The sequence below is a fragment of the Gorilla gorilla genome, chromosome X, assembly GCF_029281585.2.
Source record: "Gorilla gorilla gorilla isolate KB3781 chromosome X, NHGRI_mGorGor1-v2.1_pri, whole genome shotgun sequence".
NCBI classification, from domain to species: Eukaryota; Metazoa; Chordata; class Mammalia; order Primates; family Hominidae; genus Gorilla; species Gorilla gorilla.
In genome coordinates this window covers 25,013,255-25,040,445 of record NC_073247.2, presented here as the reverse complement: position 1 = coordinate 25,040,445, position 27,191 = coordinate 25,013,255, and the positions used below count along the sequence as shown (strand labels likewise).

General features: G+C 37.3%; 1 protein-coding gene across 4 annotated transcripts in view; it reads right to left on the bottom strand.

Moving 5' to 3' along the window:
• The window catches only part of GLRA2 (glycine receptor alpha 2), a 321,026-nt gene that overhangs the window by 151,768 nt on the left and 142,067 nt on the right, over positions 1-27,191 (bottom strand). For 3 of the 4 annotated variants that reach the window (XM_063703004.1, XM_004063827.4, XM_063703005.1), the window contains one exon: positions 5,893-5,960. In XM_063703004.1, coding sequence (XP_063559074.1) covers positions 5,893-5,960 — 68 coding nt within the window. Of the gene's footprint in view, positions 1-5,733; positions 5,802-5,892; positions 5,961-27,191 lie in introns of all 4 variants that reach the window. The other variant, XM_004063828.4, reaches the window with a different exon arrangement.

Genomic DNA, 27,191 nt, shown 5'->3' with positions numbered 1-27,191 from the left:
ACAAGCGTGATATATACTAATTCATTATTACTCTCTTTCCTTTACATTTTTTACCCTTACTTGCTCCATCTCCACATATTTGGCAACTGGATTTTTGGTCATTGTTTACGTTACTCTAATGGTGACTAACTTGTCCTGGTTTGCCTGAGAACTTCCCAATTTTGGCCCCAAAACGCTCACATCCAGGGAACTTCCTCAGTTTAGGCAAATTGGGATAGTTGGTCACTCTACTGGGAGTTACTCTACTCTGGAGACCATTTCAGGATGGCAAGTTTGGGCGAATTCCCCCAGGATCAAAAGGGAAAAAAATAATTAAGTTGTAAAGATTAGGGTGTATGGAAAAAAGCTTCAATACAGTTTTTGTTTTTGTTTTTCTTTTTTACCTATTTACTAAACTATACAAATTCCCATGACTTATTTTCAAATACATTCATCCTGATGATCAAGTTCATAGAGCATTTTGGAGGCAGTAGCTCTTGGGAAGAGTGCCCAAAGTAGGCCTAATCTCAAGTCTGTGCAAGCTTTAATATGGGAAAGCTAACCTTGAGTTTGAAGTTATAGGGGGCAGTTACTTTATGATAAATTGAGGCTTTACCATTGCACTGCTAATTTAGAGACCAAGGTCACCTTATATATTTGTTTAAAAAATGTCAGACTTGGCCCAGGTGCTGTGGCTCATGCCTGTAATCCCAGCACTTTGGGAGGCTGAAGTGGGTGCATCACCTGAGGTCAGGTGTTCGAGACCAGCCTGGCCAGCATGGTGAAACACCGTCTCTACTAAAAATACAAAAATTAGCCAGGTGTGCTGGTGCATGCCTGTAGACCCAGCTACTCAGGAGGCTGAAGTGGGAGAATTGCTTGAACCCAGGAGGCGCAGGTTGCGGTGAGTGGAGATTGCACCACTGCACTCCAGCCTGGGCAACAGAGGGAGACTCCATTTAAAAAAAAAAAAAGTCAGGCTTGTAATAGATTCTTGATTCTTCCTTAAGAAGTCAGAAATAAGAAATGCAGCTACCTGCTATCCCTGATAAGTTAGCATCTTCTTATAACTTGTTTACGCAGCTATAGAATGAAAGGGGACCCATAGTCTCATTTCAGCAGTTATAGCACAACATGCATTCTAATAAGGGGCTGTCTATCTTCTTAATCTGAGTTCTTCAGGAATGTGATTTCAGATTGGAGATAAAACAACTCTTCATTCTGCAGAAGTAACCAGCAAAGCATGTGAAATGTCTGTTGTGGGGAAGGATTTGAGGCAGCTAGAATTATATTCTGGAGATGTTCTCTGAGCAGACACATTTTGTACACTTTGAGTTCACCCTCCTATCTGTTCAATAAGGAGCAGACTAGGATCCACTGCTGTGGCATGGATAGTGTTCCAGCATCCATATGTCCAAATCACACACTATCTACCTACATCCTTCCAGGCAGTCATTTGGAAGCTGGGAAGAGAGCATCTTTTCTCTATTTTCTGATGGCCCAAACTTGTGGGAAAGCTATATACAGATGGTATGAAAGCACCCTTGACCCTTACTGACATTACTAAAATTCTCAAACTATGCCTTTATATCAGGAAATAGGGGTTGCAAATATACTCCCCATCCTGTAAATTCACTTGCCGTCAGAAACTAAAGAAAAGAGAGAAATAAAAGAAAATGGTAAACTCACATTTCAAAAACAGAATATAACCTATCTTATCATTTTCTCCTTATTAGTCATCTAAGTCTTTGGGACCACACAAAATTTGTTCCACTGAATACTCTTAATGCTGAGGCAACTAGCAATGAACACTAACAGATTTCTGTGTGTCTTAATGAACAAAAATGCATTTTTGAATAATATATCCATAAAAATAATGATACATAAAAATACTCCTTAGAGTAACACAAATGTGTTGTCCTGTGAGTACACATCTCTGACACTAACATATCAGAGTGAGAATTGGTATTGGGTCTGTAAGCAGGCCTATACTTTGTGGGCAGGCAACACCTACAATAAATTAGTGGGACTTCATTAACCATAGGAAGGGCAGACTGGATAGCAACAAAGAAAGCCATCCTGACTTCTTGAAATATATAATCATTGCCTTTGATTTGAGAACAAATACCCCAAACTAAAACTTTTAATAATGCTATTTGGATAATGGGGTGAGAGTGAAGTGTAAGGGAAGAGAGGAAAGTCAACAGGTTTAGAAACTCAAAATTCTGAGGCATTCTTTGACATAATTTATTCCAGAAAATGTAGAGAAATCAAAACTATTACCCCAGAAAATAGCACCAATCAATGTCCTCAATGACCTCATCACTGTGCATAAAGCTAAGGATTCTGACTACAACTAAAGACAGTTCAGGGAATAATCTGTTTCTGTTTAATTTTTTTGACCAATTTTTCTGAGTCAAATTTTGTGAAACTATCAGTAAATTCATGGATGGTAAAATCTTAGAGGTATGGTAAAGAAAGCTTGGGCTGTGATGACACTTTGGGTGTGCAATGGACTGAATGTTTGTGTCCTCTCAAAATTCATATGTTGAAATTCTAACCTCCAATGTGATAGTATTGGAGGGTATAAGCGGGGCCTTTGCGTGGTGATGAGGTCGTAAGGGTAGAGCACTCATGAAGGGGATTACTGCCCCAGATAATTTTCTTTCTACCATGCAAGAATACCAGAGGAAGTCAGCAGTCTGTAACCCAAATAGAGTTCTCATCAGAACCTGACCATGCTAGTACCCTGATCTCACACTTCCAGCCTCCAGAACTGTTAGAAATAAATTTCTGTTGTTTATAAGCCAACCAATCAATCCTTTGTTATCACAGCCTGAGCTAATTAAGACTGGTGTACCAGGTGGAGTCCCAGGCAGGGCCTCAATTATCTTGGAAGATGAGGCCCTTTCTTGTTGGAGCAATTCTCACATTCTTATTATGCATCCACTTAAATATTGATGCCCTAAATCTGGGGCTGGCAACCTACGGCCTGTGGCCCAAATTTGGCCTCAGCCTGTTTTTGTAAATAAAACTTTATTGGTACACAACCACACCTATTTGCTAACTTGGGCCTTGGCCTGTTTTTGTAAGTAAAGCTTTATTGGTGCACTACCACAATTATTTGCTTACTATTGTTTATGGCTGCTTTCATGCCAAAAGGGCAGAATCACATAGTTGTGACAGAGACTATCTGGCTCTCAAAGTCTTAAGTATACTGTCTGGCCTTTTACAGAAAAAGTTTGCCAATCCCTACCCTCGGTGGCCTGAGGATTTCTTCTTCGACAAGCATGATAGAGTTCCAAAAAATATTTTCTGTAGTTTTGCACCAAAGCCAAAATTGAATAAAACAAAATATATTTTTAAAGCAAATGAAGTTTGTCATTATATCAAAGCTAAGAAGTAAAACAAAAGAAGCACAATATACATCAGTCTTCTAACCATGCAATTCAATCTGTGTTATACAGCAGAATAGACAGGCTGTGTATGTTACCCTTGAGCAACAGTTTCCAAATTTTCTGACAGGAAGCATGACAAAGGTCACTAAATAAGTGGCCAGGAAGTACCTGAGCAGCCCATTTATTAAACTTTCAGTAGCTGTTAAAGATAGCAGAAAACAAGGATATCCATAGCTTCCATTTTAATCTCTTTAAATGTTTAGCTTTTTTTTGCATTAATGAACATTGAAAAGGTGCACATTTACATTTTTGATTGAGAATACGATGCAATGAGGAGATTTAATCAAAGGAACATGGGAATCTAATTAATGCAATCAGCATTAGGTCGTGCAAATATTGTCATTGAATGCCATCGTGTAAAGCTGGTGACAGTGATTTGGGCTACTGGAAGCTTTGCCCCCTCTCTTATTACGATAAAGCCAAGAGGGGAGAGACAGAAACTGAATGTCAACCCGGGAGTTGATATACTCTTTCTATGTTTAGCTTTTATTATGAGTCATTTAATAGCCCTATCAAAACTATCCTATTTAGGTAAATTTTTAAATGCACTACATCCTGTCAAAGCCTCACAAGTCTCATTTCTGGGTAATAATGTTTCAGAAGAATATCAAAATGGGTAATGGAGTTGAATTATGTCTAATTTTGCCAGTGGAAAAAAAGTGGTAAAGGTAAATTAATTCTTCCTAACATGAAGGACACCACAAAGAACAGTAATTTATTAAACATGATGTTAGTTGCCAAAAAGAGAAAATTCATATAAACAAGGAAACCTTTTTTTTTTTTTTTTTTACTTCTCAATGGCATTATGCTTATTATTTTTAGGACATCAGGCACCATAATACTTAGTCAAACTCAATTACACTTGATTTTGGTTTTATCAAATGAATGGTTGTAAACTTTACATAGTAATGCAAATTAGACCCAGCCAATTGATTTAGGACTTAAAGTAAATAATATGGGGACCAAGAAAATATCTCACCCAAAATGCAACCTCCATGCTGTAGCCGAGAACTCTGTGGGGGTAAGACTAATGATCCAATAGGCTATGTCACAGGTAACATGACCATGACATTTATGAAGAGTGTTGGTAGAAGCCCGGGTGTAGTAGTTAATGCCTTTAATGCTGGTGCTTTGGGAGGCTGAGGCAGGAGGATTGCTCGAGGCCAGGAATTTGAGACCAGCCTGGGCAATATAGTGAGATCCTGTCTCCACATTTTTTTTTTAATTAACCAGATGTGGTGGTGTGCACCTGTAGTCCTAGCTACTTGGGAGGCTGAGGCAGGAGTATCGTTTGAGCCCAGGAGTTTGAAGTTTCAGTGTGCCATGATCTGCACTCCAACCTGGGCAGAAGAGTGAGATCCTGTGGTGGCTCACGCCTGTAATCCCAGCACTTTGGTAGGCCGAGGCAGGTGGATCACCTGAGGTCAAGAGTTCAAGACCAGCCTGGCCAAGATAGTGAAACCCTGTCTCTACAAAAATACAAAAGTTAGCTGGGCATGGTGGCGCGCACCTGTAATCCCAGCTACTCAGGAGGCTGAGGTGGAAGAATCGCTTGAACCTGGGAGCCAGAGGTTGCAGTAAGCCGAGATCGTGCCACTGCACTCCAGCCCGGGTGACAGAGAGAGACTCCATCTCAAAAAAAAAAAAAAATGCACTGGTAGATTTTATAGTATCTGAAATCTTTTTCACATATATGAAACATGTTTACTCATACTGTATAATGAGCTTCTAATTAGCTTTAAGTTTATGGGTTTTTTTTTTTTTTTTGGAAAAGGCATTCATATGGTATAATTGTTACGGACTTGGGATTACTTTCTCTTGCCAACAAAATTGTGTGTGTGTGTATTTTTCTAAGTTCAGCCCTTTGGAATATATCTTGAATGTGGCATCGAAGGGAGGCTCAACTATCTTAAAAATTCCATTACATGTAAAAAACTGGCTATACTATTACATCTCTCAAACTTTGAAATTTGTACTTCTGAAGCATTGGAGATGCACCTATTTAAATATCCATAACTATGCATCATGTTTATTGTGGATAATTCTACAGAAAACCATTAAAACATCAAATGTTTTAAAAATTTCTCTGGCATGATGGATATAAGATTACTGAATATTGAGTAATGAACACTTGACAAATGACTTTACAAAGTAAAGTAGTATAAATTATTGCTTTTCAGAGGTGAGCAAAGTTGGAAATTGGCACTCAGTAAATGTCTCACAAATATGCCACAGTGCACTTCAATCCCACATCCCATTCCTTCACACGATGGCTTCAATGCTCAGTCCCACTCACCATTGTAGTTTCTGCTATTGACCCAAAGCTGTTGATAAATATGTTGCAGGTAACATTTACAGGAGGCCCTGCAAGTTGAACAATAGAAAATTTGACAGTTTGTGTTCACAGCATAATTGAGTTGTGTCTTTCTCTTGCCAGTGGCATTGCAGCACTTACCATGGTCGTTTCTGTGACTGATCCAAAACTGTTGATAAAAATATTGCAAGTAACGTTTACTGGAGGACCTGCAGAATGCAATGAGAATATTGCAATAGACATTGAAGCAAAAATACAGCTCAATTAACATCTGTGCAATTGGCTAGAGATTTGAATAAAATTAAAATGATGGTGAGATTGCCAAAAAAAAAGTTTTACCCAGAGGTGCATAATGATAACATTCCCACTTGTATTTTGGATAATGGCTGTTAAGCAATGGCAACTTACCCTGAAGAGTTTTGGATTTGGAAAATATAAGCTGAAAACTATTGAACTGGATTCATTGTCATAAGTTTCTATTAAAATAGCCTTTTGGGTGGTGGCTTTTTTACTTTTGACCTTAGGATCATCAACATTGTAGACATCAACAGCGGTTGCCTCGTAGTGATGAAATAGCCTGGTCATGAGGTCAAAATGGAGCTGCATTTTGAGTTATGGATGAGTCAGAAACACCCACCTCCTTTTGTATGACATTCTTTAAATCAGCAGGTTACTTTGATTTTCTTGACACCTCTGAATTTACCCCACTCCTTCTTTATATCCTCTGACCACCAATGAGAAATGATGTACAGAAATATAACAAATAAAATTAACTTAAGACATAAACACAAACAGTAATGTCAATTTACGTCCATATTGTTACCTTAGTAAATATCGTGTAAAGCAAGGATTATTGCATCCTAGATGTGCTTTGGACAAAATAAGAGTCCATTGTTATCTCCAGAGATCCAGTGACTAGCCTGACTGCAGTTCTCTTTTTCTCTTACCTTTTGTCAGTAGGTAAATCACTGTCTGATGATTCTCTGCTTCACATTTTGCTGGGGAAGATATTTATTGCCTTTGTGGAATTTTCTCCTAATGCTTTCTGAGCTAATATTGCCATGAACTATCTATTTACTTGCTGCCTTCTCCTGTAGAAATGTGTATGTCTTCATGCAACAAAGGATCAGCAGCCCAGTGCAAGAAACACCCTAGTTGGCTCAGTACCCAACAAATCTGTAGGATCTGAAAGAAGAGGAATTTGGCTTGAGGCCTCCCTCAAAGGCAGTGAAAACACAAGTTATGGCAGCACTTAAACACTGCATTTTTAAACCTCTTCAGAAGTCCGTGTCGGGTTCTAGAAATGAGGAAATTTGGGGCACAATGGCTAATTTAAGTCCCCAGGCAAAATCTTTTGGTAAAAGAAGGAGCAAGGAGTTGTGGTAAAAGAGATGTGTTGTTATTCTTTGAAACATAACTAATTTTTCTATTTTTAACGAAACAGTAATTGTGATTGTTTTTAATGTGTTTGCTCATGTCTGTGTAATCTTCTGCAGTGGGGATGTGAAAAGAAAGGTACTGAGTTCTGTGACCCTTGAAAAACACCTTATACCCCTCAGAACTCTCTTTTCCTAATGAAAGTAGAAGTGTGTTCTTATGCATACTTCTGTATAACAGGATTTATATTTTAAATAGTTTGGATACTTATTACTAATGAATTTTGATAGATGCAAACCAGGACTATCAATGTGTTTTTCTCTTCTTTCACCTCTTTAACTCATTCATTTGAGAGGGCCCCTTGTAGCCCTCCTTAAGTCTACCTTTTGAAATGTAATTGTGATTTTAAAAATATATATTTGTAGGCACAGAATAACAGGCACCACCATATTACCAAAACAATTTTCAGTAGACATCTTTGAAATGCTCCAACTATTTTTAATTTGTCCCGGCCCCTCTTATGTCAGCATCTGCCATGATGAATTCTTCTCTATGGTCACTTTCTACTCTGCTTGATTTCGTTTTTCTTTTTCGATTACTCAAAACAAAGCAAAATAGATACTTTCTCTTTCTTGGCTATAAAATTCTATTTTGTAACAAACATTTTTCTGCTAATGAGAAATAAATTAGACAAGGCAGAGGCAAGTCACAAGAAATTATATATGTTTGCTTTTTCCCTTTCTCTCCACAATGAAATATTTCCTTTGAGATCATCCAGTTCAAGGTGGAAAACTTTCCTGAATTCTTATATGCAAGATAGATAGAAAAATGAATGATGGGAAAAATAAACAGGAAAAAGAGAAATGTCATTTAAAAGCATAAATTTGAAAATTTAAACCTTGGTTGTCTTGTACATTTTCTGCTTCTCTAGCCTACCCAACTGGCTTGGAAGCATTTAGAAAGCTGGGTCATACCATTATATATTCGTTTTTATCTTTCCTGATAAGTGGCATTATGAGTATGTTGCTGGAAGTCAAAATAATTTTTAAGTTACCATATATTGCTGCACTGTGCTAAGTGCATATAAAAATTATCTAGTGTAATCCTCACAAAAGAAGAATCTGTTTATTGCTCTAGTAAATGTTTACAGATGAGGAAACATGGTGTTAGAGAGGTTAAATTGCTTGAAGTCCCATCACAGTAATTAGAAAAGCTGAGACTCAATGTCTCATCATTCTGATTCCAAAAACCTAAACTTTCAACCATTTTGTTGCACTTCCCTCATTTCATAATATCCTGTTGCCCTCCTGGCCTGCTAACCCTGGTATTTTACATTGGTTTGTACCTTTCTTAATCCTTTACATCTGACTTTTTCAATTTTGGGCATTTTTTTTTTTGCTTCAAGGTTCATTTGCATTTCTATATGAAACCTTAGAAAGAAAAAAAGTTTTTTGATGAGGGATTAGCACACGCATATACTAAGAACTGACATATATTTGAACCTTGCTGTGTGCCAGTGAATGTATTATTTCATTCTTCAATAATTATCATTACCTCCATTTCTCAGATAAGAAAAATTGAGGCATAAAGATCATTAATTTTCTCAAGGTCGCAGAGTTTATAAGAGGCAGAAATTGCCTAACTTTAAGGATATTTTTCTTAACTGCAGGGGTAAAATGCCCGAGGCCAATACAATTATCCTAGTGATATAAGCTACCTAAATATAGAAGTTGACCTGCAAGTTCTTTGGGTGGAATTGTAGGTAACTGTTTTTTTCCCCACTTTTAGGAGTTATCCTAGCATGTGTCAGCACAACCCTTCATCTGCATTTAGCACAATAGTCTGCTCAGGTGTTCTGATTGACAGGGACATGTTCTTAGATGTGATCACCAGTGAATGAATGTGCTCTGTAAACTATAGAAGGAAACATTTTACACTAGTTAACCCCATCTAATTGATTTATCAGCAAAGTGATGGTATTCAAAAATGAGTTGAATGAGAATCTGACTGTTGAAAAGAATTATGTAAACATCTAGTTTTTCATGGCACTATCATTCCTATCCTTCGTTCCTTCCTTGTCTCCTATCTCCCTTCTTCCCTCTTCTTCCTGCTCCCCCCTTCCCTTTCTCTCTTGCTCTCATTTTTCCTTTTTCTCTTATTCTTATGAGAAAGAGTGATCTGGCCATAATTCAAGTATGCAATCCAAATATAAATGGAAGTAAGACATAGATCTGGCATACTTTAAATGTATTTGAAAAAATAATTCCACCTCATCTGCCCCCAGCACCAAGTATGACAATCCCCATCCCATATTGATCTTCTTTGTTGCTATATATCACTTTCTCAGAGTATCTTCTTTGGAATAAGGTATTTGTCTTAGAAACCCATGTAAAATTATAACTATGCTACATTGGAGACATAATAAATTATTGATTATTATCCATTAACATCTTGGCTTTCAGATCAGTTGATCAAATTGGCTATGGTAGGGAACAGGATCATGAAGAATAGTGCTATTCTTCATATATAGTACTATTATATCCCCTGCTACTCAAACTGTGGGCTGAGGACCAGCAGCATCAGCATCACCTAGGAGTTTGTCGGAAATGCCAAATCTCAGGCCCCATCTGAGCCCTGCTGAAGCAGTCTGCACTTTAACAAGGGGGACTTGTTACTGCAGACCATCTTTCTCCCTTTCAAAATTATGATCACTTGTACTTTGTTTCTATCTTTCATAAATGTCCTTGGAAATGTTAACTGTAGTCCATTTATAAAACTTCCAAGGTCAAACAAGTTTGGAAAGCACTGTTGAATAGTTATGTAGTTTCTTTAATGTAGATTTTCCCAAAGCATTTTATTGTTTTTAAATCGTGGTGTTTTATATAGATATGTGTGTGTATTATGTATTATAACACGTTATTTGTTTTATATAAATACATATTTAAACTATATTCAGTGGCATTAATTGCATTCACAATATTGTACAGCCATTACCAGTCTGTTTCCAAAACTTTTCAATCACACCAAATAACAACTCTGTAACCATTAAGAGATTACTTTTCCTTTCCCCTCCCTGCCACTTCTGGTAACCTCTAATCTACTTTATGTCCCTATGAATTTCTCTATTTAGGATATTTAATGTAAGTGGAACCATATAATATTTGTCCTTTGTGACTGATTTCTTTTATAGCATAATATTTTCAAGGTTCATCCATGTTGTAGCATGTATCAGAATTTCTTTCCTTTTCATGGTGGAAAAATATTCCATTGTATATATATATAAAACATTATTCATCTGTTAATGAACACTTCAGATTGTTCTCATCTTTTTGACTATTATGAATAACGCTGCAATGAATATTTACACACAAGTAGGTTTGAGTCCCTGCTTTTAATTCTTTTGGATATATACTAAGAAGTGGAATTGCTGGGTCATAAGATAATTTCACGTTTAGCATTTTGAAGAACTGCCAAACTGTTTACCACAGCATCTGCACCGTTTTGTCACAAGCAATGTGTGAGAGTTCCAATTTCTCCACATCTGTGTCAACACTTATTTTCCATTTTTAAAATTATTGCCATCTTAGGAGGTGTGAAATGGTATATCATTATGGTTTTGATTTGCATTCCCCTAATGAGTAATGACATTGAGCATCTTTTCATGTACTTACTGGCTATTTGTATATTTTCTTTGGATAAATATCTCTTCAAGCCCTTTACCCATTTTTGAATTGGGTATTTTGTCATTTTATTGAATTGTAGTTCTTTACATATTCTGGATATTAACCCCCCCTCAGACATGATTTACAAATATTTTCTTTATTGTTTTTTCACTTTCTTCATAATGTCCTTTGATGCATAAAAGTTTTTAGGGTTGTGGTTTTTTTTTTTTGTTTGTTTGTTTGTTTTTTTTTGAGATGGGTTCTTACTCTTTCACCCAAGCTGGAGTGCAGTGGCACAGTCCTGGCTCACTGCAACCTCTGCCTCCCAGGTTCAAGTGATTCTCCTACCTCAGCCTCCTGAGTAGCTGGGATTACAGGTACCCACCACCATGCCTGGCTAATTTTTGTATTTTTAGTAGGGGCAGGGTTTTACCATGTTGGCCAGGCTGGTCTGAAACTCCTGACCTCAAGGGATCTGCCTGCCTCGGCCTCCCAAAGTGCTGGGATTACAGGCATGAGCCACCACACTTGGCCTTTAGTTTTGATAGTTTAATTTACCTATTTTTTCTTTTGTTTCTTATGCTTTGGTTTCATATCCAAGGATCAATTGCCAAATCCAAGGTAATGAAGGTTTACCCCTATATTTTAAAAAGTAGCTTTTTGGTTTTAATGCTTACATGTAGGTAATTGATTCATTTTGAGATAATTTTTGTATATGGTATGAGAGAGGTCCAACTTCATTGTTTTGCATGTGGAAATTCAGTTGTGCCAGCACTATTTCCTTTTTTTTTTTTTTTTGAGACAGAGTCTTGCTCTGTTGGCCAGGCTGGAGTGCAGTGGCACAATCTCGGCTCACTGCAACCTCCGCCTCCCAGGCTCAAGCAATTCTCTTCCCTCAGCCCCCCGAGTAGCTGGGATTACAGGCATGTGCCACCACGCCCGGCTAATTTTTGTATTTTTAGTAGAGATGGGGTTTCACCATGTTGGCCAGGTTGGTCTCGAACTCCTGACTTCAGGTAATCTGCCCGACTCGGCCTCCCAAAGTGCTGGGATTACAGGCATAAGCCACCATGCCCGGCCGAGTCCCAGCACTATTTCTTGAGGAGACTGGTTTTTCCTCATTAAATGGACTTGCCAACCCTGTCAAAATCAATTGGCCATAGGTGTGTGGGTTTATTTCTGAACTATCAATTTTATTCTATCGGTCAACATATTTATCCTTATGCCAGTATGACACTGTTTTGATAATGTGGTTTTGTATTAAGTTTTGAAGTTAGGAATTGTGAGTCCTTCCGCTTTGTTCTTCATTTTCAAGGTTATTTTGACTATTCAGGGCCCCTTGCGATTTAATATGAAGTTGAGGATTGAGTTTTCCACTTCTGCCAAAAAAGGCTGTTGGAATTTTGATAGGGATTGCATTGAATCTGTAGATAACTTTGGGTAGTATTGACACCTTAAAAATATTGTCTTCCTACTCATGACTTAATAAGGGATGTCTTTCCATTTATTTAGGTCTTCTTTGATTTTTTCAGCAATGTTTTGTAGTTTTCAGTGTACAAAACTTTCACATGTTTGGTTAACTTATTTTTAGGTATTTTATTCTTTTACATACTATTATAAATGGAGGTGCTTTTTTTCTAACTTTCTTGTCAAATTGTTTATTGCAGGTGTACAGAAACAACTGATTTTTGTGTGTTCATTTTGTATGCTACAACTTCGCTGAATTTATTAACTCTAGTAATTTTCTTTTGGATTCTTTGGGGCTTTCTATACATAGGACTGTGTCATTTGTGAGTAACGATATACTTCCTCCTTTCAAGTTTGGATGCCTTTCGTTTATTTTTCTTGTCTAATTGCTCTGGATAAAACTTCCAATACAATGCCAAATAGCAGTGGTGAAGGCAGGTATTGTCTTATTTCTGATATTCTTAGAAGGAAAAGCTTTCAATCTTTCACCCTTCAGTATGCCTCTTGTAGATGGCCTATAGTTGGATCATGTTGTTAACTGTGAGTTTTAATAAATTCCCTTTATCATATTGAAGAAGTTTTCTTCTATTTCTAGTTTTCTGAGTGTTTTTAAAAATCATTAAAGGATGTTGGAATTTTGCCAAATGCCTTTTCTGCATCAGTTGAGGTGATCGTGTGTTTTTCTCCTTCATTCTATTAATGTGGTATATTACTTTAATTTGTTTTCTTATATTGAACCATCTTTGCATTTCTGGAATAAATCTCAATTGGTCATGGTGTGTAATCCTTTTACTGTGCTGTTGGATATGGTTTGCTAATATTTTGTCGAGGATTTTTAAATACATCTTCATAAGGGTGTTTTGAATGAAACTCTATCAATCTAGCTGTTAACTACTGTCCCCCAGCAGCTAAGAGACTTGGACAAAAGAGCACCAGCAGAGGCAATCCACATCTGTACACTTTGGGGCTGCCTCACTGTCAGGGGTCAGATTGCCAGAACAGCTTTAATGACACAACCACAACGTGAAAGTTTAAGAGTTTTTACTACTTATGTACCCTGGAGGGTACACAGCATGCCCAGAGACTGCACACATGTAGAGGTCAGGGTGCACAGGCAGAGAGAGAGAGAGAAGGGACCCATGGGCCAATGCTTTTATTCAGTCTAGGGTGTTATCTAAACAGGCTTCCCACTGGGGGGCTTTAATTGGTGGTTTTAAAGTGAGCAGGTAATAGTTTCAAGCGGTCATTTTGTAACTGAGAGGTGATCACTTTAAGTTCGCAGGCAAATGTCTGAATGGTCTCTTTAAAGGACGTAGCAGGAAAGCAGGGGGTCCTCCCTGCTAGGCAGGAGAGATGCCTCTAAGTTTTACCTCTGGCTACCATTCAGGTGGGAAGAAGAATATGAGAATATGTCAAGGGTGACTGAGCCCTGTTTCTGGCATGAGAGAGTTAAACTTACATATAAAATGGATGCCAAGACAACATACAATTACAAGCACTCACTACAAAGGGATATTGGTCTGTGATTTTCTTTTCTTATGGTGATTTTATCTGACTTTGGTATTAGAGTAATGCTGGACTCATAGAATGAGTTAACAAGTGTTTCCTCCTTGCCTACTTCTTGGAAGAGTTTGAAGATTCATGTTAATTTTTCTTTAAAATGTGTGCTAGAATTCACCAGTGAAGCCATCTGGTCTTGAACTTTTCTTTGTTGTGAGGTTTCTGATTGCTGATTCAATCTCTTTACTTGTTATATGTTTGTTGAGATTTTTAATTTCATCTTCAATCAGTGTAGGTAAATTGTGTGTTTTTACTTATTTGTTCATTTCATCTAGGTTATCTAAATTATTCATAATCTTCTCTTAAAGTTCTTTTTATTTCTGTAAGGTCAATAGCAATGACTCCATTTTCATTTCTGATTTTGGTTGAGTCCTCTTTTTTTCTTTGTCAGTCTAGGTAAATGTTTATCAATTTGGCTGATATTTGAAAGAACAAACTTCTGGTTTTGTTTATTCTGCAACTCTTTTTCTATTCTCTGTCTTTCTCCCCTCTAATCTTTATTATTTACTTTCTCTGATAACTTTGGGTTTAGTTTGCTCTTCTTATTCTAGTTCTTCAAGGTGTAAATTTATGTTAATTTGCGATTGTTCTTCTTTTAAGTGTAGGCATTTATATTATACATTTTCCTCTAAGCACTGCCTTCACTGTATCCCGTAAGTTTTGGTACGTTGTGTTTTTGTTTTCATTCATCTCTTATGTCCCTTGTGATTTCTTCTTTGATTTATTAAGACGGTATTATTTCCAAATATTTCTGAATTTTCCAGTTTTTCTTCTGTTATTGATTTTGGCTTCATCCCACTATAGTGGGAAAAGACACATTTTATTATTTTAATACTTTAAAACTTACTGAGGCTTGTTTAGTGGCCTGAAAACAATTATATTATATATTGATAAAATGGTCAACTCATTAAGATATAATAATTCTAAACACATATGTACCAAACAGAGCTCCAAAATATATAAAGCAGATATTGACAAAAATGATGAGAGAAATAAACATTTCTACAGTAATAGTTGGAGACTTCAACACACCATTTTTAATAATAAATAGAACATCTTTAGAGATCTCTCTCCATATATAATGTCATTCTTTGTCTCTTTTAACAATTTTTGACTTAAAATCTATTTTGTCTGACATTAGTATACCATCTCAGCTTTCTTTTGGTTACTATTTCATGGAATATCTTTTTCAATTCTTCTGCTGTTAGCCTACTTGTGACTTTGAAACTAAAGTGAGTCTCTTGTAGATAGCATATAGTTGAATCATGGTTTGTTTTATCCATTCTGCCAATATATGTCTTTTGATTAGGGTGTTTAATCCATTTACATTTAAAGTAATTACTGATAAGCAAGGACTTACTTCTATCATTTTGTTTTTTGAATATCTCATAGCTTTTTATGTCCTACATTTCCTCTATTATGACCTCTTTTATGTTTAGTTGATTTTTTTTTGTAGTGAACCATTTGGATTTTCTTTTCATTTCCTTTTGTGTTAACTTTTCACATATTTTCTTTGTGATTACCATGGGAATTACATTTAACAACCTAGATTTATAACAACCTAGTCAGAAATGATACCAACTTAACTTCAATAACATATGATAGCTCCACTCTTATACAACACCATTCTCTCTCCTTTATGTTTTTGTTGTTGCAGATTATATCTTTTTATTGAATGCACAATAAAATCAACTAATAATTTTTTATGCATTTGTCTTTCCAAGTCCTGTAGGAGATAAAAGTGCAGTTATAAACTCCAAATACAATAATAGTGTTTTTACATTTGCCCATACATTTGCCTTTACTGGAGATCTTTATTTATTCATAAGACTTCTACTTACTGTTTAGCATCCTTTTATTTCAGCTTGAAGGACTCCCTTTATCATTTCTCGTAGGCCAAGTGGTAATGAACTCCCTCAGCTTTTGCTGGTCTTGTAATGTCTTAATTTCTCCCTCATTTGTTAAGGACAGTTCTGCTGGATATAAACTTTCAGTTACAGTTTTTTTTTTCTCTCAGCACTTTAAATATATCATCCCATTGTCTTCTGGCCCTTAAGGTTTCCACTGAGAAACCAGTTGATAGTCTTACTAGGGATCCCATGTATGTAATAAGTTGTTTTTCTCTTGCTGTTATTACAGTGTCCTCATTGTTTTTGGCTTTCAACAGTTTGATTATAATATGTCTCAGTGTGGATCTCGTTGGGTTTACCCTACTTGGAACTTATTGTGCTTCTTGGATTTGTAAATTTATATATTTCATAAAATGTGGAAACCGTTATTTCTCAAAAATTTTTTTATTCATATATTCTTTCCACTCTTCATTCTTCTGGAACTTCCAGAATGTGTATATTGGTCTATTTGATGGGTTCCCATTGGTATCCTAGGCTCTGTTTACTTTCATTTATTCTTTTTTCTTTCTGCTCCTCAGAATTGACAATTTCAGTTTTCCTATCTTCATTAACTGATTCTTTCTTCTTCCTGCTCAAACCTACTGTTAAACTGCCCTAGTGAATTTTCAATTTCTGTTTTACCTTTCAGATACAGAATTTTTTTATAATTTGTATTTCTTTATTGATATTCTCATTTTATTCCTACATAATATTCCTGATTTCCTTTCATTCTTTGTCTTTGTTTTCCTTTAGATCTTTGAGCATATTTAAGACAGTTGTTTTAAAGTCCTTGTTTAGTAAGCCCAGTGTCTGAACTTCCTCAGGGATAATTTCTATCAATTTATTTTGTTCCTTTGAATTGGCCAATACTTTCTTGTTACTTTTTATGCATTGTGATTTTTGTTGAAAACTGTGTATTTATCATAATGTAGTAACTGAAAATTATCTACCTTCCCTAGAATTTGCTGAATGTTTTGACTGTTGAAGGGTATAGTAGGCCATTTGCTTAGTGACTTTCCAAAACTATTTCTGCAAAGACTGTAATATTCCTTCTCATGTGTGGTCACTATAGTCTTTGTTTCTCAGCCTGTGTTCAACTAGAATTTTATGAGAGATTTTCTTGAATATCTGGGGCCAAAATACAAAGCAACCAATCAACCAACCAACCAAGCAAGCAAACAAAACATAACTCTCCCAGTCTTTGCAGATTGGCTCTATGCCAGAGCCCTTCAACAACTAGCTGGGCTTGAACTGAATCTAGGGATTTGCCCAAGGTGAAAGCTAAGGGTTTGCTCGGGTCTTTTCTGAGCACACATATTTCCCTGAAAATGCAGTGGCTTTCTAAATTTGCCATATGCATGGTCGATTTTGAATGTCCTAATTTCCCTAAGAAACTCTCTCTAGGTTTTACTTCCAAGCTTTTAGATGGTCTATTGTATATTTCAATTGTAATATTTTGCCCTTTAAGATTTTTAGTTTGACTTGCAGTATTTTTTTAATTAATACTCACTGCCTTTCCATCCTGAGTTAGGTAAAAACAGAGATGAGCATTGTCATAGGCTGAATTGTGCCCCCCCCCCCCGCCACATTCATATGCCTTAACCCTCAGTACCTCAAAATGTAACCATATTTGGAGATAAGGTCTATAAAGGGTTAGTTAAGTTTAAGTGAGGGTTGGCCCCTAATCTGATATGACTGGTGTCCTTATGAGAAAAGGAGAAAAGAGACACCAGGGATGTGTTTATACAGAGGAAAGACCATGTGAAAATGCGGTGAGAAGGCAGATATCTACAAGCCAGGGAGAGAAGTCTCAAAAGAAAGCAAACCTGTCAACATCTGGATTTTGGACTTCTGGCCTTCAGAACTGTGAGAAAGTACATTTCTGTTGTTTAAACCACTCAGTCTGTGGTATTTTGTTGTGGTAGCCCTAGAAAACAAATATAAACTCCTTGCATTTGTCCTTCTGGTAGCCTACAGAAAGGTTAGAACAGACACACAAAATAATTTGTGAATAAGGTTTGGTCTACTCCTTCCAGATCAAGGGACCAGGGCCCCATACTAGGAGTGCAGGCTACTACCAATTTTAAACCAAAACTACTGCCATACCAGGGAGGGAATGGGACAAGGGCAAGTGGAAATACCACAAAACTTTCCTACCATTTCGAAGTTACCTTTTTCTTGATTTTGTGGACATTTGGTTGCTGTAAACTTTTGACTGTTTTCTGGAGTTCTGACAAAATTGGTTCTGACAGTTTCTACTCTGAGAGCTTGAGCTGTCTACTGTGCCGTTTTGTTGATGTCACCCTCCCTTTCTCCAAAACTTTAATACACCTATGTGAACTATGGTGTTCCTGAAAAAAAGTAGTGTGTGTCATTATTTCCCAAACTTATTTGACCATAGATTTTTTTTGTTTTTTAGATAGACCATCCTTTTCGTGGAACACATTTCAAAGATAGCAAGCATTCTGCAAAACATAGCTTTGAAAATGCTGATCCATATTTTTTTCATTTATTAATTCACTTAAAACATTCTTATTGAACAATATATATGTTAGATGATAACAATAGAACTATTAAAAGGACTAAAGGCAATCAAAGGGCTATTATAAAACTCTGTGCTCCTGCCAAGGAAGAAATGTTCTATTTGGGCTGCAGAGTAGGCACCTAGGATAGAGAGGCAATAGAAGAGGAAAATCAGTAAAGTCAGCTTAACTTTTCCCAGTTATCTATAAGTTTAAGACTAAATTTATGATTCTCTAGTCTGCAGATATAACTTATGGATGTGATTGAAAAGCTCTATTTGTAACTGGATTTGACAAACTTATTAATTCCTGGCTGAGCTGTCTTTAAAACTCAGTGCCCTAGTCAACATCATTTTTTTAAGGGGCCAGATATTAAATAGTTTAGCCTTTGTGGGCCACAAGGCCTCTGTCATAACTACTCAATTCTGCTTTTGTAGTGAAAATAGCTGTAGACAATATGTAAATAAATGAGTGTGGCTGTGTTCCAGTAAAACTTTATTTACAAAACAGGTGGCAGGCCAGATTCGGTCTGTAAGCCAACTTTGCCTGGCCCTGCTCCTAATCAGACTAGGAGGCTAGAGAACAACAGGAATTATTATAAATTCCATGGTCTTTCCATAGATGAAATGAGGACTGACCATGGACATGGAAGAGCATAGGGACTGCCTGTAGGACTATCTATAATGAGTTTGATATTGTGCTCTGTAGCATGAACAAAGTCATAGCAGAAAGAATGGATGGGAAATGATGGCCTCGGAGCCAGATGCACTGGAGTGGGCTCAGGTGAAAAACCATCAAGCCTGAATCAGAACACTATTTATCACAAGCGTTAGGAGGTAGTATGGAAGTGAAACAGGGCTAAGCCAGATAATATGGACAACAAATACTTAATATATATGACTCAGTTATTATAATGACTTACATCGCTCATAAACATACATGAGACTTCTGTATTTTGCATATTCAAAACCTAGATAACAAAAATGTTTTCTATTATTCATAATGACTATATTTTAAAACACTTGTTAATGTTATGTGGGTGTGTATGTATATATATATATATATTTGTATTTACCACAGATTTCTAAGTTAACAATAAATGTTACTATTTTTCTTTTTTTTTTTTTGAGACAGGGTCTCTCTCTGTCCCCCAGGCTAGAGTGCAGTGGCACTATCACAGCTCACTGCAGCCTTGCTCTTTTACCTCAGGCTCCCAAGTAGCTAGGACCACAGGTATGCACCACCACGCCCAGCTAATTTTTAAATTTGTATTGTTTGTAGAGACGGGGGTCTCACCGTGTTGCCCAGGCTGGTCTTGAACTCCTGGGCTCAAGCAGTCCTCCCACCTCAGCCTCCTGAAGTGCTGGGATTATAGGCATGAACCACCACACCTGGCCAAATATTATTTTTTGAAAAGCATTGTGATGGATTCTATTTAAAAATAAACATTGGGAAATAATAGGGTATCCTGTGTAACACCCAGACAATTAGTCACTATTTGTTAGTTCTCCTTAGTTATTTCCCAGCGTCCTTTTAAGGTAAAAGCCTACTTGAGAACAGAGGGAAATCTTTGAGTTCCAAGATGGAAATAATATTATTTTTCTCTCTTGTCACAAATAGAAGAAAGTGGCATTTTCACTTTGCAATTTCACATAAATAATTTAATGTGTCTTCAAGTACCACAATTGTTTTAATGTGTGGCCCTTGGATGGGAATGGAATATTAAATATATGGGCTTGATATACACAGAAATTAAATTTCCTTTAGAATAAAAAGATTTTGTCTAGCATAAAGATTCTTGCCATTAGCTTAATAGACAAAGGGGGAAAATAAAGCACACAGAAGAAACAGGAAGATGTAGAGTTAAGGGTCAGAGCCTTGATATCTGAACATGAGTAAGCACTGTTTCTTATTATGGCTTCCTGCGTTGCATGGTGCTTTGATGCCCATGAAAAAGAGAGCCTTGGAGGATAGGAGGATCACAAGGGAGAGGGAATGACTTTTCTTCATGGCACTCCCTTTATGAGGGAGAATTTAAGTCATTTAATCTGAAAGAATAGAGAAATTTTTTAAATGTCATGATTGTAATTAGAAATGGCCCCACAATCGAGGCGGAGGTTGCTGTGAGTAGAGATCGTGCCATTGCAATCCAGCCTGGGCTACAAGAGTGAAACTCCATCTCAAACAAAAACAAACAAACAAAAAAAGCTGGGTGCGGTGGCTCATGTCTATAATCCCAGCACTTTGGGAGGCCAAGGTGGGTGGATCACCTGAGGACAGGAGTTTGAGACCAGCCTGGTCAACATGGCAAAACTCCGTCTCTACTAAAAAAATACAAACATTAGCCAGGCGTGGTGGCGGGCGCCTGTAGTCCCAGCTACTCGGGAGGCTGAGGCAGGAGAATTGCTTGAACCCAGTGGGGTGGAGGTTGCAGCCACTGCACTCCAGCCTGGTGACAGAGCAAGACTCCATCTCAAAAAAAAAAAAAAAAATGGCCCCACAATCTAACCCACTGCCACTGTGCTGTTTTAATCTCCTTGAAAATTCACCGTAAATTATGTATCGATTCTTCTGCTCAACTCATACGCAAATGGTTTTACCAGTCTTACTGCATTCAGCTTGTTTGCTGACATTCCAGGTTTGTGCAAAGGGTAAAACATTCAGAGAAGTAAACATGCTGGATGTTTACAGATTCCCACAGCCTGATGAGACAGCTAGCAAACCATTTGCTTTGAACAAGCCATGTTGATAGAAATTAGAAAATTGCCATACAGATGGGTTGTGGTGGCTCACGCCTGTAATCCCAGCACTTTGAGAGGCAGAGGTGGGCAGATCACCTGAAGTCAGGAGTTCGAGACCAGCCTGGCCAACATGGCGAAACCCCGTCTCTACTAAAAATACAAAAATTAGCCTGGCATGGTGGTGGGCACCTGTAATCCCAGCTACTCGGGAAGCTGAGGCAGGAGAATCACTTGAGCTTGGGAGGTGGAGTTTGCGGTGAGCTGAGATCATGCCACTGCACCCCAACCTGGACAACAGAGTGAGACTCTGTCTCAGAAAAAAAAAAATTCTAGACAAAGCAATTAATTAACACCTAAGGTAGCTTAAATATCAAGAACCAAATAGCATCTTCTGTGAATCCTTCCCACAAATGGCCACCAGTTGTCAACTGCTCCCACACAAGGATAAGTAAATGGACAAATAAACACATGGCTCAGATACATGTCAAAGGGCTTTGAGAATGCCAGCAAGTTTCTATATTTGCCTGATGTGAATTTCTCCAGTTTAAAGAGAAAAGAGAGAATCCATCATCTCATAAAGAGTGATCACTTTTAAGAGAAAGTGAGTGCTATTAATAATTATACAGGAAAATCAGGCAGAAACCAGGGCAGTCCTGAGAAAACCTGGAATTTGGGTCATACTACTTAAAGATATATTTGAAGTATGGTGGCTACTAGTCTGTTTTATCTTTAACACTAACTCTGATTATTACCACCTGTCAACTTTAAACAGCTGCCAAAAATTCTCTGAGCCTGTTAATTCTGCAGAATAGAAATAATGATGCTTACTTTGATGGTAATTGTGATAATTAGTAACAATGTATGGAAGGCATGTAATGGTTCCTTAATAGATCGTAGTTACTGTTATTTATAGTAATGGTAGTAGTATTACTATCATTATTGTGCATTCATTGGATTGTAAAAATATGCCTGTGTAGGAAATACATTGTCAAACCCATTTTAATATAAACTGAAATCTTGGAGACTACAACTTAGATCTTCCAATATCCTCTATGCCAATCTTTACTGAAATAATGCCCATCTTATCCTATTTCCATTCTCTTTTCTCCGTAAACTTTGTTTTGTTTTGTTTTTTCTTCTTAGCTTTACAGGACTTCTTGGCAGGACCCAACCACCTTTTACACCTTTCTTGTTTCTGGGAATTATGCATAAACATTCTTCATGTCTGGAAAACCCATGTAGCCATCATGAATTTGAGATTATTGCAGCCAGCTTCTTTATTTAAAATAGGCTTTCTCTACCTTGGGACTATTGGCATTTTGGACTAAATCATTCTTTTTTGTTAGGAGTTGTTCTGTGCGTTGCAGGGTGTGTAGCAGCATCCCCCTCCTCTACCCACTAGATGCCAGTAGCACCACTTCCCCCACACCCCCTGTTGTGACAATCAGAAATGTGTCTAAACATTGCCAAATGTCCTCTGTGAGACAAAATCTCCCCAGTTGATAACCACTAAATTATAAAAAGAAGGTAAAATTGCAGGATGAGTAGAAAGTTTATTTAACAAAGATCACATTTTATGTAATAATGAAATGAGCTTCAGTTTACTCTTCTGCTTCGCCAAACAAATGCTAGTATCATATTAAAATATTTCTTGGTCATATGGCTTTCTTATGAGAAAGTCTCACATGTTTCAGCAAAGAGTGTGGATTTTAAAAAATATTTAGAAATACTTTAGGTGGGCCGGGCACGGTGGCTTATGCCTGTAATCCCAGCACTTTGGGAGGCCGAGGCGGGCGGATCACGAGGTCAGGAGATCAAGACCATCTTGGCTAACACGGTGAAACCCCATCTCTACTAAAAATACAAAAAATTAGCCGAGCGTGGTGGCGGGCGCCTGTAGTCCCAGCTACTCAGGAGGCTGAGGCAGGAGAATGACGTGAACCCGGGAGGCGGAGCTTGCAGTGAGCCGAAATCGCCCCACTGCACTCCAGCCTGGGCGACAGAGCGAGACTTCGTCTCAAAAAAAAAAAAAAAAAAAAAAAGAAATACTTTAGGTGAAGACATGGCAGTATAATAGAACTTATACTCGTTTGTTGAGTTTGTTAATCAGAAAATTGAATTTGCAGACATTTGCTGAATTCTGTGTATTTTCATGTTACAAATCCTCAGTCGCTTATTAAATCAACAAATATTTATTGAGTACCCATTATGTGTCTAGTATATACTTGGTCTTCTACTACTTATGACCTACAAGTAGATGGTAAATTGTGGTGCTAAATAAAAGAAAATCAGGCATTAAGGGCAAGTCAGAAACAATTTGCTGAAAAGCTCTTGAGTCACTCTGCAAGAAATGTCAGATGAAACAAAACGTGTCTGCCCAACCAAGCATCACAGGGAGGGCATTTTTACTAAGCCTTTTCTAATACAAGTGAACTGCTGCTTTTTTGTTCATTGCAGGATCATAGTGACCTTAAAGTGAACAGTTTCTGTTTTGGGAGATTCAGAACACTTTGCTTGCGGTAACAAGCTTCATTTCCTATTTTAAAGATCTCAGAGGCTAAATGGAACCTTCAGGTTGAGAACAATTTGTAAGAATAATTTACATATATTTCTATTTATGCTATAATAAAATGTCATCAAAGAATTGCTGGAAAACCTGGGATTCTTGCTATTTGGGATTGGGGTGAATAATAAATAAAGAGCCATTTAGCCTTAGAAGAAAATGATTTTGAATGCCATTTGGAATTAGTTTTGAAATATAAAGACCTGAGAATTTTTCATGAACCTAAATGACATATCCTTTCCTTTTAGGAAGTAACAAAAATAGAATTAAAGATGACTTTCTCTCATGTTAATTGAATCCTCTACTACTTTGTGAAATGAATAACAAGTTCACCAACTTGTTAGGCCCTGACAAATTGGAAATAGAATTTTTTGCATTAATAATTTTTAAGAAGGAACTATACTATGTTTGGAGTTATGATAATGGAATTGGCTGATAGGATACACACACATATACACAATTGTTTCCAAGTTAAAAACTTATCCTCCAAAGCCAAATGATACCTAATTGATGAAATTTTGCATGATTCTCCCTATATGAATATCATCTTTCCTAGCATTCCTATAACCCTATAACCCTTATCTTATTGTATTATGGTCGACTTTTATATGTGTCTAATCTTTTCTAGTTTGCTCTGGACAGGGCATGGATTTTATCTGATTCACTGTAGTGTTCCCTTGGCACTTAATATAGTACTGAGCACATAGTAGGCATTCAGTAAATGTTCAATAAATGCTATTGATAAGAATATAAACCATTTTTATGTAAGGAACTTTTAGTGGCATCCCAGGAAATCTGATTCAGAACAACTTTTAAGGCATTTTAACCCAGTTAATCGGCCTTCATTTCTTCAGCTTCAAAAAGTAATTCATTCAAAAAGTAATTCATTTAAATCAAATGTTTAAGCTAAGCCTATGAGATCAGAAGCCAATTCTGTTTATCTCTCCAGAGCACTCAACAGAATGAGAAAATTATGACAATCACTAATGAGAAACACTGCTACATGCTTCTTCGATACCACTGCTGAACTGCCCTGTTTGAGGTGGGGATCAGGAAATTCTTAACCGTTGCCCTCCCTCCTAACATCATCCTTTACCAGTACAGTATGGCATAATGGAAAAAAATCATAAACTTCAGGGCTAAAAGGACTGGGTTTAAATCCTGGCTCTACTATATACTATTTGTATGACCCTATGTAGGCTACTTAATTACTCTGGGCTCACATTTCCTCATCTTATAAAAGGAGAAATATCTTCACCTAACTCTCAAGTTCATTGGGAGAACTGAATGAGATAATGTAAATGTGAAATATCAGCTACTTCTTTTCTGTTACCATCTCTTTCCTTCCCCTATCAAGGAAGGATCTTCCTCCTAAACCTTGAGATCTTTTTCTTAACAATCAGATGTGCTTTTCTCAAGCATAGTATCTCTGCCCTGCATTTGATTACTCTCATCCCTATACACAGTGTTAAGAAAATGAGCTGGATTTTAAAAGTATAAGTAAGCTCTAGGAAAAAGTCTAATTCCCCCTTATTGGAGAAATATTGCATTATTAAATCTAACGATCGTGAGCGTAGGGAAAAATTATGCTTCAGTAAAAAACTATACATTGTCCATACAGCATACCTTTCAGTGTTATCAGACTCTGATTCTATGGGAGCTATTTTACAACTCTGCAAATTATATAACTAATAGTAACACAAAATATCCCTTGCTTATAGGTATGGAAATTCTGTCCTGTAGAGGTTCAAGTGACTTCCTTCCCCCACTGTGGAAGAGGCTAATTTTGCCTCCATTTGCACATTTATTTCAATATTTTTATCTATAGATGTGTCTGTTCTTTGAGGTTTTTTTTGAACTGATTATACCATCTGCCTGGTTCCCTCATTGACTAATGAGTTAAGTAAAATCTTTAACATGTATTAATTATATAACTGTATAAGAGTCATGATTTTACCTTATTTTGGAAAATTATTTTTTCATGTGAGGTTTTTAAAAAAGAAAGAGATTATTGCTCTTTGGACATCTTGGGCTCAGAGCCAAGCTTTAGCAGCTTGGAGACCTAAATCCTGTTCAAGGCCACTGCACTGCCAGGCAACCCAGCACTTTCTATTTAGCTGTCAAAAGAGATCTTAAAGCACCATGCCTGCCAACGAATAGTACCTAAGCTCTCATTTCCCTCCTCTGTTCCTCTGTGGCTTCCACAAATGGGGACTTGTTTCTTCCTTAGGCATTCTGCACCATTTCTCTGAGGGTGGGAAGGTCACTACAGTACTGTTAGGAAACAGGTTTTCTATGTCAGCAAGAGGTCTAAAAATAGAAGCCAGAGCTTCCGATAATGTACTCTTCTCTACTAACAACTAGGACAGCCGCCTTCCTACTGCAAAGGGAAATCCTGAAATCATGGTGCTTGTTGTGTTTACAAGTGCTCAAATTTGACTGATAGGCTCCCAGCACTTACGTAGCATAGCACTTCCATGTTTTATCTCATGCTACACTATGCATCTTTGTAATTCAATTTTATTAAAAGGACATTTATTGAAGTCCTTCTGTATATTGGGTGCTTACGTAGTTTGTGTTCTCCTCGAGTCAAGGATTTAGGTGAAAGTCATTTGTTAGGGATGTAAGTAATATGCTGGATGAGACGTGGGGAAGTAAGACAGGTTAGGCAAACAACAAAAGATGTGTTAATAAGTCCATTATTTTCTGATGGCAAATGAAGCCTTGTCCCATGAGCAACTCTGGAAGCCAGTATAGAAGGACTCCTCAGAGCTATTCTGCCCAAGGGGAGAAGGAGCTGGTGTATGTTAAATTGATTTCCATCAGTCATTGGATGAGAGTACTCTCAGGAGACACTAATTCACCTTTAGTTCTGGTCTGCCACAAGGGTGGGCAAAATGGCTTGGATCAGAGAATGCCCTCAACAAAGAAATGCAGCTGCTACCATGTAGAAGTCAGGTTGATGTGGTAAGGGACCGGGGATATGGGAAAGACACAGACACTGATGCCTTGTAAGGTCCTGGGAATACCAAAATGTACTGAATCTTTGCATCAAAAAAAAGCCATAATCTATCAAGGCAGAAAGACATGGATTAGACTAATTACAATGTCATTTGATAATAACAATAGTGTTTAAGGGAACATGGCAGAGGAGGCAACAAATTGTGCATGAGAAAAAGAGAAAGGGAAAGGAGAGCAGAGGTTCTTTGCAAGGGATTGATGCATCTCTTCATGTGCAGAGGAGGGGGAAGATATGGCTCTATTTCATAGTGAGTATATATCACTAGCCAAAGTATAATCAGCAATTGAAGGCTGAATCTGCATAATTGCTCTTTATTGCATATCCTTTCTCTGATTTGAAGGCCACCATATTTTGTATTGTTAGACAGTTTTAAGGTGATGGAGAAACTGTTCTATGTCTGGATTTTGATATTACATATTTCTACCTCCATCTCAATGTGAGACACTCTCTGATAATGAGCCGAATACGGTTGTCCCTCCAAGATTGAAGAAGCCACACGGCCTCCTCTCATTCATCATAGTTGAGTTCACACTTGAAATTGAGGAGGTCATTCTCCTACTAGACACCATCATTGCCTGTGTGCTTATGATAATAGACAGTGACATCACCTTGGGACCTTGAGAGGGTTATAATTTGA